Genomic DNA, 17,720 nt, shown 5'->3' on the forward strand with positions numbered 1-17,720 from the left:
TCGTAACACCACCCCCCGTTTTCCTAAAGGAGCGACCCGCGACTTCAGAACTGGAGAAACATGACGAGTGGCATAGCCAAAGCTTTCTTGTAAATTTGTTTTTGTGTTTTTCTTTGTATAACAACTAAGTAGCACCGTTGCATAGATACAATATGTAATCGTTAATCAGGTGAAATCGTCTCAAGGAATGTTAAATACAGAGTATATAAATATATATGAGATAAATACATGTATACATAGAATAAATTACAATGTAAACCAATTATGAAATCAAAGAAGTGATCAAAATAGCATAGTAACTTTGATATATATCTTGAATAAACATGAAAGTAAACATAGCACTTGATGTAGTCTAATATAAATATTGATTATGGAACACAGTAATTGATAGTAATTGACAGTAGTGATCAGTCCTGTAAATATATGAAAAAAATATCAAGAGAATAAAATGTCACGAACAAAAAAATCCGAAAAGACGACAGCATAAGTCGTAAAACATGATAAAAGTTCAAATGTTCGTCTCAAAACCATGCCTTCAATACCCGTAAAATAAAAGTAAATACACACAATCAAATGAAAATAATTGTAAATCATATATGCAACGGATTGTTCTACAAAAGTACAGTAAAATATAGCATCCTGCAATTAGAATGCAAGTCAAGTCCGTAGTCAAAAATCGTAGTCAATATCCAAAAAGAAATCCAAAATTCAATGTCAGCGAAGCAAGACCTAAAATAATGACCATGAGGGAGTATCGTCTTCAGGGGAGGCCGCAACACTAGCAGGGCGAATAAGGGGCGTGTCGGGGATGTCTGAATGAACATCGGCTACCACTACGCTGCTATTCGCATTCACTGCAAGCAAACTATCTTCGCTAAGCGGCTCTATAATAATTTCGCGCATATCTAAACAATCGCTATCAGCCTGTGTACCAAAGTCAGTTTGACACCCCTTAGAATTAGTCAAGAACAAAAGTTTTGCGTCTATGTAGGTACTTTAACTGGACAAAAACATTTCTTCCAAAATCTAAAACATTTAAAGCTACACTTATAACACAATACGACAATCAGTCCCAGTCCAACTACCGCAATAGCATTAAGTAGGATATCGCTGGTTCCGCCGCTAACAACAGTGCCGGCTTCTGTCGTCAACACGGAGCCAACTGAATCCCACGGTATATTTTGTGCACGTATAGGACTGGCACTCAGAATCGCAAGAGTTATAGAAAGCTGTCTAACCCTAAAAAATAAGTATATCACAGCTGAAATGGTTATAACGTTGAAGATGACACCTACATATCCTGGTATATCGAACCAATCAAACCAAGAATCACCCTTAACTAAGGTACTATCCACATAATTACTAAATTCATCCATGGGAGTTAAGTATATATCGGAATGGTTTCTCAATACCTGTGAAACCCTATTCAATTCCAATTTTAATCTACTATCCCTGAACAAAGACTTATTCCAACTTTCTGTGAACAACTTAACTTGAGGTAGTTGCATAGTTAGAGTGTCATTGAAAGTATAGTCAAACAGTGCCGTGTCAAATTCCTTGTTATACAACGTAGATAAAACAGGAACATTCAAAATATGTTCATAAGTAATCGTCTTATTAGGCTGGCAATTAGCATCTAGCGACTCAAAATAATAATAAGTGGACATGAAAATGTGTGAGCGACTTTTATAAGGCTGGTGAAAACAAATATAAATCCCTTAAACTAACCATAAAAAACGAAAGATTCTGAAGCCGCTAAGCTATTAAGTAGAGCGTTGTTTACCTGTAATTACTACCGGATTATCGCGTAAAGATTTAATCGCTTCATCGTTCAAATAAGATTCCGGTATCCATGAATTGTCTGAACTTGGATACCCCTCCCATTTCACTAAATACTCCAAAATACCGTTTTTGTGGCGTCTGCGTAAAATCTTATCAATGCGATAATATGTATCGTCCCCAGCAGGCTCGTTTTCTCCTGCTAAACTATCACTGTCATAATCAATAGGTACCCGTGAAGACGGCTTATTTCGCCTACGTCGATATCTATATCGATTATCGTTCGAGTTCCGAATCGAAGCGCTTACAGAAGCTGAGTCGCTATTTTGACTTTCTGCGCTCACAGAAGACGAGTCGCTATTTCGACTTTCTGTGCTCTCGGTTTCTGTTGATGTTGACGTGGGCGCCTGCGAACGGCGAGGGGGAACGAAACCACCCGAATTTTGTGGTGATTCCGTGTCCGTGTCTGTGTCTGTGTCACCGAGATCGACATCCGGGGTACTACCTTCTAAGGACGTAGATCGGAGCGAACCCTTCTTTAGTCTGTTATGGTGTACTAATTTAGGATATAACTTTCCTGAATGAACGTAACGCAATCGATAATTGAGTGGCGGTATGAAATCAGCAATTCGATATGGACCCCTATAATATTTGTGAAACTTTCTAGCTCTCCCTGGTTTCACTGCTGGGTTATATAAATAAACTATATCCCCTATTGTGAATTCGTGTTGTACAGCTCTCTTGTCATAGTGCTCTTTCATTTTTTCCTGTGCGACTTTAATGTTGTCCATTGCCATCTTTATTGCAATATTTCGTTTTGATGCTAATTCTTTCAGATGAAAATTGATACTTGCCGATTTGCTAACCGCGGGAAGCAAGGTAACGTCTAGCGGTAGGCGTGGCTCCATTCCAAACAGAACCGAAAATGGCGAAACACCCGTGGAATGATGTGGCGCTACTCTATACGCGAACAAAACTGCCGCTAAGTATGAGTCCCAGTCATCTCCCCGGTCGGCAACAAACATGGAAAGCATTCCAAGTAACGTCGAATTAAACTTTTCGACGATACCCTGGGTTTGAGGCCTATATGCCGTTCCAAAACGCTTGGAAACGTAAATAGACTGGCGATGACGAAGCTGGGCAAACATGATGTAACTGTAATTCACATGATTGGTTAGAGAAAGGTATATAATAACTTTTATGATGGCATGATCTTAGGGTGTGACTTGCTATTTATATAGTCGTTGTGTAAATTCCATTGTATTCGAAGTATACTTAAGAGGAGAATAAAACATCCAGAATCAGGAGAGGAGCTCAAGAGAGACGAGCTCTCGGTTAGGTGATTCTGGCAAGCCGAAATATCTTCTCAGTCGTGACTAATTCCCGACTTGGACCTGAACGATCCCGTACGAGAGTATGAGAGTGTGAGTGCTAGAGTGTAACGTCTGAACTATCCATACTTATACCGTTCCCCTCTACGACACCCAACACTGGTGGAGAATCCGGGCACGGTATAAGTATGGATAGTTCAGACGTTACACTCTAGCACTCACACTCTCATACTCTCGTACGGGATCGTTCAGGTCCAAGTCGGGAATTAGTCACGACTGAGAAGATATTTCGGCTTGCCAGAATCACCTAACCGAGAGCTCGTCTCTCTTGAGCTCCTCTCCTGATTCTGGATGTTTTATTCTCCTCTTAAGTATACTTCGAATACAATGGAATTTACACAACGACTATATAAATAGCAAGTCACACCCTAAGATCATGCCATCATAAAAGTTATTATATACCTTTCTCTAACCAATCATGTGAATTACAGTTACATCATGTTTGCCCAGCTTCGTCATCGCCAGTCTATTTCTGACCTATGGCCTACAATGCCGAAAAGTAGAATTTATTCCCATAATTCCGAAATACGATATTTTGGATCGTAACACATACATACATACATACATACATACATACATACATACATACATACATACATACATATATACATATGAGAGAGAGAGAGAGAGAGAGAGAGAGAGAGAGAGAGAGAGAGAGAGAGAGAGAGAGAGAGAGAGAGAGAGAGAGAGAGAGAGAGAGAGAGAGAGAGAGAGAGATCATTGTATTTGTCTTAATATATGTACATAGGACTGTACCTGAGGATTGTACAAAATGAAACCGAAGTCGAACACCTCAACCGTTATAACACAATTCACCCTACATATCAACAATTTTCCGGACAATAGGATTTTAAAAAACACAGACAATAAATAACACTGTAAATTTGTCAAGTAGATGCACCCAAAGTCCAGGAATTACTGTACCAGGTTTATTTTTTACCTAACAAACCTTAACGCAGTTTAATACTTTGTAAAATATACAGGGTCAAGATAGCAATTCATTTGTTACTAGGAGATCGTGTTCGCTCGTCTCTACAGACGCTGACGCTGCAGTCATCTCAGACAACAAACATGTGATCATTCTCGTAAGCCAGAGCACATATTTCTGTTGAAGCAACGAAATATTTACGTGAGTCTTGGGACGGTGCCGCAAAAGAAGCTGTACTTTACGACGACGCACATGCTCGGATCAAGCACTGAGTTCGCGATGCTTCAAATTTAGGTGAAATAATACAACGAACTTGCACTTCGGAAATTAAAAAAAAGAAGAAAATCGATAAAACAAACTTAACATATAAGAACAAACAAGAAAGCAGATAAAAGCGGTGTGCAATGAAAAAGAAAACGAATTGCTTACTCGAACCGGATCTATACCTCGAAATCGTTATTTTTCTCTGTTTGACTTTTCAGTGTCTGGTCGCTTAATATCATTGCTAGTGACGTCATCCGACTGTTGCCAGTGAGTTGTATCTAAGGATGTATATTCCATGTATGCACTTGAAACAAAAACGGATCCATTTTAATCGAGTGCCATAATTACAAATTATAATTATAAATTGTTAGGCAGTCCTTAATATACTTAGCATTGCACAGTTTTTGTACCAAAGTTTTAAAAGGGTAAATCGTGTAAAAAAAATCCTGTTGAAGTTTGATTTAAAAAAAAAATATTGTATCGTGTAGGCATACATTTACTCTGTTCGTCGCATTGAAACGGACATGGGAAAAAAACATTTGTAAATTTCAGCACATAATCACCGTGGAATGTACACATCGACAAACGGATACTACAGAAACGGAACTTTGTACCGAGAGATTTACAACTGATTTCTACGATACAGTCAACAAGGTGAATAATGTACCCGGATTTCAAACAGGCATAAATATATATTCAATGTGGTCGCTGATGTATTGAGCAATGTAATATAATGTTCTAAAGTCATACACGTCAAGTGTAGATGTTGTAAAACAACATGGAATGCGTACACAGATCTGGGGGAAAGGTCGCTATTGAAGTCGTGGTATAAGCTAATCGTCATATTGAACAAAGACCGGCCAATATTTTGTTGTAAAATGCATTGTAAATGCAGGGCTCATTAGTATTTCGGGTCAATCGGTGGATATCAAAGTGGGCAATATAGTTAATAGTTCCGCCGTCAAACTGTTCTCACACACTAGTAGTCTAGATTATTAATTCGATGAGAACAATTCGTTGATCAAACACAGAATTTCTCCCATTAAACCATGATGATGGCAATTTGTTGTTGTCAACAGTGTGTTTGATAGCACTTAGAAATTGTAAGGCAAGGTAAAGTTTGTACAATTTGTAAAAAAGTTGATTTCGTTATTTTTTACTTTACATCATAAGACAGCCTTTATAAAATGCCCCCTCCCCCCGCAACAAATGGGATGAGATAAAAATATGAAAAATATATAGAAATAAATATACAAATGAAAAAGTAAAGTGATCACTGATCCTTGTTCACATTTACTATACTGATTATTTTGTCCATATGAAAAATCTGACCGAAATTCCAACGTTGAGAAGAGTTTCTCTGGATGCGGAACCCACGTCACAGAATTATTGTTCACAGGAGATTAAGCGGGAGACGTATTTGCGGAAACGCCCGAGCCCCGAGGCATGCCGAACCTGGGCAACGGAGATAAACAGTTGCCGAAACAGTATGCGCTCCATATTATATGCAAATCATGAAATTGGCGACACAGTTTTGGTATTAAAACAACATGTAATTAAATAATCAATTTTCAATTTCATTCTAATCCCCCACTTTTGTAAATTACATTGAGTGAACCGCAATAATTAGGGTGGAATTGACATGAAATTGAAGTACATCGTATCGCCGACATGCTGCGTCCCTCCGGTGTTACTACTATATATAGACGCACTGCTGCCTTCTTGGGCGTTGCTAATTAAATGTCTCCGCAACAGTTGCCATGACAATTTTCCAAAATACATCGTTTATGTCTGTAATGACTTTGTTCACTTTACAAATAGCCTGAAACAGTCTGTATGAAAATACACATACGTGGAACGGTGAACAACAACAACAACAACAACAACAACAACAACAACAACAACAACAACTACTACTACTACTACTACTACTACTACTACTACTACTACTACTACTACTACTACTACTACTACTACTAGTACTACTACTACTACTACTACTACTACTACTACTACTACAACATGTATATTTTTGTATAGCATTATAAATCTCTGAAGGGGTACGTGGAAACAGTCGAACAATAATCATAAAAAGTTAAGCTTGCATTATAGTGTTTCATAGTAACAAGTTAACCTTTTTTATTATCATATTATTTTGTACTTCCCTTTATTTTCCAAATTAAGCCCAGAGTCACTAAAGTTACCATCTAGTTACGCGTTCAAAAAACTTTGAAAGATTGAATATTTTAAAATGAGAACTGTACAGTTCTGAATCAGCATTTAATATGATAATATTAAAAATTTCTGAGCCGTACGTTTGATAGCCACTTAGCAATGTGTTTTATTTAAGAACTCAGACAGTGTATGTATTTTTTTGTCTGAGTTGGTTACGCCTTCGTACGTGACAGTGAGTGTTATCGATGAATATGCGTGATCTCTCCAAGATTACTAATAACTAATGTAATCTTAGAAGTTTAATTTCCCAACATTCTTTTAAAAAGGTAATTGAAAAGATCTTATACACACCAATGAGTCTATCAGGTACTCGCAAAACAAACCATTTCTACGTTTAAGGAAAAGAAGAATTTTTTTTCTCTTTTAAAAAAAAACAGCCCCCCTTTTTTTCAATTCTCCAGTTCAGCAATATTTTTACACATAAATCTATCATACGTAGTCAACTTGAGTACGAACTTTCACATTTTATATGACGGCGCAATTATTTAATTTTTATCGACGGAAACATTTGTGTCGATTTAGCTGTACGTATTGAAAATATATATGCCTAACGTCATATCATATGAACATTTACACCGTAAACACACATCACAATAATATCCATGTTTATTATTAGACCATTGCCATGGCAACACTCCTTATGGTTGATTAGTAGACGAGGGTGTTTCGTGATATTCATCATGTTTTTTTATTTTCTCAAAAACTATGTTCTTAAGCGGTCACGTCACCACACTTAAAGGGTAAGCTTAATCTTACATCATCTCCGTGAATCTGTTTTTCTCCTGTAGTCAGACTCCTTGTTTTTCCTCATGTACTTCAGTTTGAAATCTGTTTAAGTACTTGTTCATATATATATATATATATATATATATATATATATATATATATATATATATATATATATATATATATATATATATATATATATATATATATATATATATATATATATATATATATATATGTTGAGGGTAGAAGAAAATCAAGTCGGGTTTTTCGTCTCTACAAGCCTGTTTCGTGAGTAAATCACTCGTCAGGAGATGTTGATGTACTGAATATACCTCGGATAAATCGTGTGGTGTAAGGCGGGATATATATATATATATATATATTCAACATTTATTATTTGAATTATTTTTATTTAGAAAACTTCATAAATGAATAAAGATAATTTTTTATTTTCGAAATTGACATACATACGCGAGAGATATGATATAATTGCGTGCACTGAAATCGTAATAAATGGCACGTTAGATCTTCCATCAAACGATTTTTTTTTAGGAAGTCTGTGCATATGACAGAATAGATAGACATTCCTTAGTTATAAAACACTATACAAGACAAAACAAACAGGTACATCAATCAAACTTCCAAAACTAATCTTTCGACAATGTGTAGTGTACATAGCTTGAGGCTGAACGAATGGCGTTGTGAATTTAGTTGACTGATGTTACACATGTAATATTTCATATTTCGATTATCATGAATTTTTTAAAATCGCTTCTAAATATTTTATATTTATGTATGATGCCACACTCTGTGACGTCACACTGACTGATCGTTGTGCAAAACGCTGCTCATTCCACAGATGGTATATTTACCAATGTTAGAATCGCTAAGTGCAGCGTTCGATACATTCATCAAATTCTGTACTGTAACATTAAAAAATACTGCAATTTACGGTGTGTAACTCTCATTGGATGGTATATACTTTATAAGGGGAGAGAGGGAAGAACGGAGAACGCACGGAAAAAAAGTACAATACTGTAACATTATTTCTCACTTTTGCGTTCAATAATCTGCGACAAGAATTTTGTCATAAACGACAAGTTGACTAAACTTCATAAAGGTCATGCGAATACTTACGGTGGCCACTAGTACGTGAATAATAATGTTTGGACCAACAAAAGTTTGTGTTGAAAACATTCCCCGATGTACGACATTATTCTGGGACCCAAACTTAAAAAAGTGGACGTGTATGGATGAAAAATGTACATATTTGTAAACCAGGTTTCTCGTATCATGTCAACCATTATTGAGTTCAAAATTATATATAACGGGATATGCGTTACTACCTTGTATTTATACATGTAGTAATGCAGTGTGGAGAACACCCAATGCTGTAGAAACTCAAAAACTTAAAGGTGCTTGCTATAACGCCTCAGGCAACTGTGGATTCTCATATATTTTCCTTGGCTATGAGTTTCTTTGACATAGAACTTGTCCACGTCTACACAGAACAAACCCTACACTCTCCTTGCCCGTCCTGTAAAACGAGGTGTTGAGATATTGCTAGGTGTATTTTAGATGCGAGATCAATAGTTCAATATAGGATAAAACACTAAATCCTTTTAGTTAGACCTCAGAACCCCCACCCTCCTCCTTCTAACTTAATTGGCCAAAACCAAAAATTGTTTTAGGCAATCAATTTCAAATAAGTACGTAGTAGTATGTAGTGCTGTGAATACAAAGTCAGTACAATGAGGAAAAAAATAACTCTTTTATTGACACTTTATTGTATTTTAGTGTAATGCATTTACAATGTCGAAAATTCCTCCATTTCTCAAGGTGACATTTTTAAAAATAGAAACGTGTGTATTTAGGGGTACAAAACAGATTCCATTAAAAGTAAAATCATTTTTGCAGGAAGAGAACTAAAATGGTTCAACCCCCGTGCGCCCCCACCCCAAAAACTAAGAGAAGTAACTTTTTTTTAATCCAACATTGAGCTATTGTTGGGTGACTCAGAATCCGTGCTCGTGTTGCACGTTATAGTATCTTCATCAGTTGCGTATTTCGTGACTCAAACCGTAACCGTCAATATTGACATACATTTACATATACTATCATAAGAACAGTCCACATTCTGAGCACAACCAATATAACTAGGAGCTATGCAATAAAACACTTTTAATTGGAAGCCATATCGTATTTCATGTCATCCTGTGAAACCATATATCATCTTATCCTGTGTATGACAGTTATTTTCCAATATCCATATACCAATAAATCGTGCGTACAATCGAGGAAGATATCAAATGTCCGAGATAGCGTGTAAACAAAGGGAAGATTTATAGCTTCAATTAGTACTAGAAAATAGTCGACGCAAGAAAAAAAAATTACTTTCAATTTTGCATCCGAGAATTCCTTTCTACGAGGTTTGGTTTTTTCTCGAAAATTTATCTTTTGTTGCATTATTGATATTCTCTGTATAAAGTAAAATAATGAGGATAAAAGGGACACTTTTCTACCAGGAATTGGTATTTCTTTCTGCCATCCTGTCATCCTCGGGAACAGTCAGTCACAGGGGACAGGATGAATATTTGCAATTTACAAGTTTTTGACTACATTTATTTTCAATAAATATGATAAAGGTGGTGTATTAAATATGCTTAGTGTAATTAATCTCGATGCTTGTCTCCAGCTGTTAATATTATGCTAATTCTTTTTAAAAAAAGATTTAAGATAAAGTAGGCGTTAATTTATCCAGCACACCACTGTCAAGGTCTAGTCTTCCTTCGACACCATATGTTTAACAAACATTGGGAATGAATCACGCTCAACAATTTTAGTATCGTCTTTATTGAACTTAAAATTAGTCATAAAAAAAATGCGCACATTTTCGCATTAATTCATCCTGCTCCCTGTGGTACAGTCCTAAGCTGGAATAATTACAATTTCAATTTAAAGGCAACCAGGACATGGCAATAATCTATATCTCCGTTGAATAGTTCATCGGATAAACATAATGTAGAATCGGAACGACGATGGCACGTAACGTCTCAGTTGTACAAGAACACCTGCTACTTAGGTGCCTGGATACGGGATGAAGTGGCAGTCACGCATACTAATGTAATTATGTAGTGAGCAGTGCCTTTAGTGTTCATGTTATGTTTATATGTAGAGGTGACGGTAAATATAAATAGGGCATATCATAATTGATGACTGCATATGGACCTTCATGGCAAGAGCGCCAAAAATACAAACTGCTTTTTTTCTCTCTCCATTTGCGGAACGTTGGGAACATCACTGGGAATGCACGAGTTTTTACTTTTTAGCACCGCAGACGTTTTACAAGCGAATAACTAGTGATTCTAGCCTGTTTACGGCGCTGAATAACTGACTCCGAGAGCACTCGTGTTATGAATAAGATGAGTGTTATCGGAGTCTATCACTTAGCGCCGTAAACAGGCTACTGCGATTCAGATCGACCGCCATGCATGAACATGAATGCCAGGTCTGGATAGCGTTGCGTTGGAGAACATTGGAAACGCACACATTCATCATGGTAATATTATTTCCTTCTGCAGTACATGTCAGGTTGACTCCAGAGTTTGGCAAGGAACAATCGGTGCTTGTACTACTGAAAATGACAACTTAAAACTAATTTGTGCGACTTTTCATATTTTCGTCTTTCAGTTACATTCCTTTTCACATTCCATCGTAGATGGCGCTCTCACCCGTCAGGACAGAACACAAACTACACGTTATCAAATACCCATACGAGGTTTGCTGTTTTTACTTCATTACATTAATATACAAAAGAAATCATAAAAATAATACTGTGATGAGAAAGAAATTACCTCAAAATATGTCTAAACCATTTACATATGACTTTTACAGCGACAATAACATATATAAAAGGATGAGCGCTGGTCAAGTTGTGTCACACTTCGCCATTTTCTGTTACTCTCTTTCTCTGTGTGTGATAATGACCGTGGGTCTGAATGGTAAACGCACACAACGGATATCGCGACACCTGTTTGTACAGCATTGTACACGTAAATACAATTCACATAATAAACAACTTTGTACTTGTTATGGTAGAAAAAAAACCTAATGTACTAAATGAACAAAGCTGGGATTTCTATCAAAGGTACATGGGGGGGGGGGGGGGTCTCAATGTATTTATTTCTAGAATTGGCAAAATTGATTGATGTTTCTATGTTTATTATTTATATTTCTGTCATTTTTTAAAGATTTTATTTCTTCATTTGAGGTTTTCTCTGGATACACTTTGTTAGAAGGAAAGAAGAAAAAGAAAGTGCAGCTTTTTCAAAGTTGTGAAAAAATCAAAAAGTAGCAAGTGTGATATACAACAGAATAAGTTACAGGTGTGAAAAAGAAATTACAGTTGGTACTGAAGTATGGTTGTGATAGATGGATGCTGAATATATTTACCAACTATTTACTTCACACAAAGGTATATTTTGTGATAATTGAAAGGCTCTACATTGAATTCCTGACAAATGGTACGTTTCAAGTAGGCAGAGATTTTCTATTTCAAAATGGTATAATTGTAGAAGCAAGATTGTTACACATGCACTGAAGAGGGCGCTAGTCAGAATGCAAGTTCCTGATCCAGTGCTGAAAGGCTGCGTTGGGTAATCGAGACTGCATTTTGATGTTTTTACATCAAAATTACTAGACATCATGTAACTGGCCAAGGTGGATCCACGCTGTCGACATTTTTATAATATTACATGTACTTCTTCAGTCCTGTGGATTCTTGACATTTGTTGTTTTTTGTTTTATTTTATCAAAAACTAACGTTGAGACAGAAACAAAATCAGTGAGGTAATGTTGGAATCTGCATAATTTTCACTTTCAACAACGGCTGCCTTTACTTCAAAACAAGCTGAACTTGATTTGTCAGTGTTATGACACTCTGATCTACACTTGAGTTGAAAAGTGAGTCATGTATAGCGCCCTCTGTGATACAAATTTGTGATGAAAAACACTGTTGTCAAATAGCGCCACCTAAGGTCTAAACAGGAGATGAAAATGGACTTGAATTTTCCCTTTTGACACAGCTAACAGTTCTGGTACTTGACCAATCCCACAATTCAGGCCCTCTAACTCGAATTCCAAAAGCTAGCTATCAGGAGCTCGGCATATTTTTTTCAAACAATGTATTTGTGTAAATTGTAACGCTGAGAACATTTTCTGGCTTGCAAAGAATCATACAAAAATCAGAATACAAAGCTTACATCAATTACAGAACAGACAATCATAAAAAAAAAACACAAACAGAATTGCATGATAAGTTTGTCTTTCAAATAAATGCATTTGTCTAATTCGTAACAAAAAAGCATAGTTTACAGAAATTGAACCCCTTAACTCGATGGTAGTATGTTCAACAAGTTACATGGCATTATGGGTAGCATGATCCACTGCTACATAAAACCCTGGTCGAACAATTTTATTTGAAAAAAAAAAAAGTGAGATAAATCTACTAACACATAAACTGATAGTATGTGGAACTGATTGTTTCTGAATGCAAAAATCTACATAGTTCTATAGTCAAATTTCTACACCAAAAGAGAATCTGTTTTCACTTTCCACATGAACAGTCGAGAGGTTTTGTAAGTACAGTACAAAATAAATTATTTTCCTGTAATAAAAATATTGCATACAATATCAAGAAAAAAAAATTCCACTGCTATAAATATTCCTGGAGCATTGTCATAGCTTTTTTCTTGTATTTGATGCTACTAATACTATTTTTTTGAATGTTTCAAGTATGGTAATACATGAAACAATAGTTATACTGCCCTCTACGGGTTCAACTACAGACCTTTCATAAATTGGTCGTTGAGGGCAGTACATTCCTGACTGGTAACGTGCATGATTCATTCTCAAAATAGTCACAAATTACAGATGTCAGTCCATGTTTTAGCGTAGGCACAACATGGGTGAATAGTGGGAGGGAAAAAAAATAGATGCTGAAATAGGAGAATTTTATGTGGACTTGAAAATGACAACTTCTTTAAACTAGAATACCATTGAAACACAAAAACTGTCTTTTTTTGTTGGCCAGTGGAGTTAGAATAGAAGAGCACTCTATTCTGCAAAGAAAACTTTTTTTGTGTCAAATGTTCACAAAAATTGTTTTCTATTCAAAGAACTCTTTATACTAAAGCAACATAAGATTTTCATGCCTGATGGTGGTAGGGTGAAAAGTTATGTATGTGGTACAGTGTATAATGTTACATAAAGTCAAAAAATCCACGGTGGAATTCTAACAAACATCAGGGCCAGTTGGTGCAGAAGTTCAATTTTTATGCTGTCAAAAAAGCCACACCCTGCACTTCGCTGATTTTTACAATTTGCTGACCAGCAAATTTGCAGGCACACAGCGATATACAGCAGCCATTTTTTGAAGTACCCATGCACGAGACAACTTTAAAACCTGCCCTCAGCAAGCTTCGTAACAAAAATCTCTACATTTCTGGTATACAACAGATTCCCTCCTTGTCAATTACCAGCTGTGATATACAATATCATTTACCTATACATTCACATCTCCTACATCCACATTCTTATATATTTCATTTTTAAAAAAAAAACTATTTGTGAAAACATGGAGCAAACTTTTTATGACAAAGAATTCTGAAGATTATATTTTTCATTGCAAATTCTTTTAAGTTGACACCATCCAGGGGAACGTGGACTTCAATCGAACAATTTGAAGACAACGATTTGCTACCAGGTTCATATTGGAATTTACAAAATATCACATCACAGATTCGGCATATTAATTTAAACTTTCAGTTACGTTTAAAGTGATAGAATTTAGATTTTTGGGGGGGTTTTAATGCAATACTACTGTAGATCAAAAACTGTGATACACAAAACGTCGTTGATGTACCGGCAAAATATCAAATTTTTGCCAGCAAACATCAGTTTGTTATATAATTCCATTTTTAACTGTAAATGTGTTTCAATGGTGTCTTGAAAGGGGGGCAAATATATCTATTGCACTTTCCTAAAACAGATAGAAGTACCACAGTTTTGTGGCTGGTCATGTTTTAAAATACATACTTGGGGGGAGATATATTATCAGCGTCATCCCCTACACTCTATGCTGTACTTGTAATAGAATATATTAGAAAAAAACAAAACAGAGGTAAACAATCTGCTTATAAATGTCACTTATGAAAACAAGGTTGATGTCTGGACACATTCGCAAAAGAGAAAACCAAAAGAGGAAGTTGGAACACGACAGTCTTTCATTTGGGCAAAAAAAAAAAAATCATCCCAAACTGAAAACTTCATCTTGTACAAACATGTTCCCAACCAACTGTAAAATAATGAGTTCAGATCAGGCAGTTGATGACAAAATGTCTGTTTTCTTTTCTTCTCGCACAGTTAAGTTAAACTTTTGTCATTATGTCCATTCATGTAAGTAATTAGGACACAAGATGGTGGCAAATCACCACAGTCCAAATTTCAGGCGTAAAATCCACAGAATACAGCTTGATACTTCTTTGCCACTGGAGGGCGGTATTCACATGGATCTGCACAGTATCTCTAGAACACGAGACATTTGCTGGCAAGCATATCAGTTTTGCTAGTAGGTATTTTCATGGCCAGCTAGGATGTAAAGGTTAGAGGTTGCTGTAGGATCATCTGTTGGTGTGCTTTCTAAGATAATGACTTTGTCAGATCCGAGGAGTCGGAACATTCTGGACTTGTCACATATCTCCTGTGTCACCTGGGAAAAAAAACAAAAATATAGAGGAACAACTTATCAACTTCTGGTTATCAAAACACTCCCTACCCCTCCCTGATATTGTAATGCCTGGGATCTTCTAGTGCATAATACATATTACCTGGATCATACTAGTATGGTAAATGGGGGTGTTTAGTTGGAGGGGCAATGATGTGTGAACTTTGTAATTTCCATTGTTGTAACATGACATCCAAATCAGTGAAAAATATCTGCTTTTCTTGAGCTTGATTCTTTCATATAAAGAAATCAGTGCAAAGGTAGTACATACTGAAAACACAGCAATAAAGTTACATTGGTATTTTAAAGATTACATCCAAACCAACTTACCTCATTGGCTTTGAAGTTTCTGCCTTGCATACCATGTTTGTGAAATGCAAGTACACTGTCTTGTAACACCACAACTGATTCAACTGGGAAGTCAAAGTGAAGCTCTGCTGCCTGTTTTCGACTTGATTTCAGTCTTCCTTGCAAATTGACAACCTTTACCTCTCCTGCGAGAAATCAACACAAAGTTATCAGTAATCACAAATCAACACCTGATCAACACCCTTTCCAATCTCCCCATGATAATCTTCACAAGCAATTCTTGATATATCACGCAAGTATTTCTTCTTGTCCTTTCCTTTGAACCATCATTGTTCTTTCTTGATCTCTTTCTATGCTGACATTTTTTAAGCTTGCAAATACTGGCATAGTCTAGATCTAACTATGGTATCGAATTCTCTTTACTCAAAAAATGGGATCTTGAGATTTGATGGCCACAGATAGTACTAGACTGTATACAGCTGGCAAGATTTGAGACCATATTTTACCAGCTGATGTTGAAAAGAAATATGTTATTTTAAATACATGCGGGTCATAATTCCAAAGATGTCCTCCATCATGCCTCCTACGTTTCCATACACATTGTCAAGAGACTGCTGATACACTGTCTGTTGTTTATTCATAGTATACTGGAGAGTTGATGTGTGTTAATTCATTGCATACTAGGGTGACTGTGGGTATTAATTCACATCAAGCTGGGGAGTTGTGTGCATTAATGCAGGGGGGGGGGGGTATTGTGTTTTTATTCATGCACTGAAGAGTTATATAGGGTTTTCACACTGTGCAGGGGAGCTATGTTGATTCACTAATGGGATGCTAGGGAGTTGTGTGGAATCGATCACAGCATGCTATGGAGTTGAATGAATGTTGCAAGTGAATCTATTGGATTTTGTCTAAAGAAGAGAACTTACTGTCGTAGCATACAAGCACCGTATCTCTCTCCAACTGTGCTACATGTACGACTTCTAGTAGCCTGTCTGGTGGTGGATGTTCTGAATACCAGTTAGATGATGAGTTAAGATTCACCAAATCTAACTGTACTTGATTTTTCTCAACCCTACAGGAAATAAAAATTAGTGAAAATATCCGGTCATACTGTATGAAAATCAAAAGCTGTTAGACTTTGCATTTGGATCTCTCAAATTTGCCTGTTAGTTTAGCAAATATGGTAATTCTGTAAACTATGCTAAATGACAAGTACATACTCAGTAAGAGTGACAACTGGAAAAAAAAAAAAACATCTTCTTTTATGGCAGGAGTTCATTTTCTTTCACTGTTTACCTAAAAGACAACTCATTTGACATGTTCCATTCCTCAGCAGTCTTAGGGAAAAAAAGTCTTAATGTTTGTTTTGTATGTATGAAACTCCTTGACACTTTAACATTAAAATGTACCTACGACATATTTGTCTGAAGAGGTTGAAATATTTTTGAAGTAGAGACATTGAAAGACTGCTATTACTGGCATAAACCTTAAAAAAACATGGCACAGTTACAGAGTAAACTACTGCAAAAAATCATCACAAAAAAGTTTGGTTTCGTACTTTTGTTGGGCTTTCAATTCTCGGTACAATTTTCAGTGAATATATTGTTGGTTGTCTGACTGACAAAATAATACCTAGTTACAGCTAATGCAGCTTTAAACAATCCATAAAGTTAACTGAGAGACACACACTGTCTACTGATTTCCTACTTTATACTTACCCCTTTGCAACTCCAGTGCATATCATAGGGAACTCGTACGTTGTGTTAATGATGAGAGAAAATATTCCTAGAGGTAAGGGCATTGGACATTCTATAACCTGTGGAAAAGTCAATGCAAAATTCAAATTTATGTTAATGAGCACGGAATAACTTGAGAGCATGTCAATAAATGTGTGATAGCGTACACAAAGGAAACCACTACTAATAATTATGTCTCACTTTAACTTTTATACTTTTGAAGTACTAGTATTTTAAAGTCACCTATCATCTCTCACATTAATACACACTGCTCACTTCCATTTAGTGTTCACTGGCTTTGTTACAGCCCATTCATGTTACTGTTCACCGGCTCTGTTTGATATAATCATGCAGGAACCAGTAAGAAACTGCACATGGTACACTTGAGATACTAAAATTGAATGGACAGTTTTTTGCAACAATTTGTCTGAAATGAAACGAACTAACATGTCACCATGCAGAAATCAAATACAGACATCAAAACATTGGCGCCTGCATGTCTGGCATCTAGTTGCAGTATGTTTAACTGGTTTATTTCATTCAGACAAAATGTAGCAAGAAAT

The 17,720-nt window shown here is 36.2% G+C and overlaps 1 protein-coding gene across 3 annotated transcripts in view; it reads right to left on the reverse strand.

Moving 5' to 3' along the window:
- Positions 1–10,985: 10,985 nt before the first annotated feature.
- LOC144453546 (mitogen-activated protein kinase kinase kinase kinase 3-like) overlaps positions 10,986–17,720 on the reverse strand; it is a 62,379-nt gene continuing 55,644 nt past the window's right edge. For all 3 annotated transcript variants that reach the window (XM_078144862.1, XM_078144861.1, XM_078144860.1), the window contains 4 exons: positions 17,140–17,237; positions 16,348–16,493; positions 15,440–15,603; positions 10,986–15,094 (listed from right to left, as the gene is read on the reverse strand). In XM_078144862.1, coding sequence (XP_078000988.1) covers positions 14,951–15,094; positions 15,440–15,603; positions 16,348–16,493; positions 17,140–17,237 — 552 coding nt within the window. In that variant the 3' untranslated portion in view covers positions 10,986–14,950. The remainder of the gene's footprint in view (positions 15,095–15,439; positions 15,604–16,347; positions 16,494–17,139; positions 17,238–17,720) is intronic.

The sequence above is a fragment of the Glandiceps talaboti genome, chromosome 2, assembly GCF_964340395.1.
Source record: "Glandiceps talaboti chromosome 2, keGlaTala1.1, whole genome shotgun sequence".
NCBI lineage: Eukaryota > Metazoa > Hemichordata > Enteropneusta > Spengelidae > Glandiceps > Glandiceps talaboti.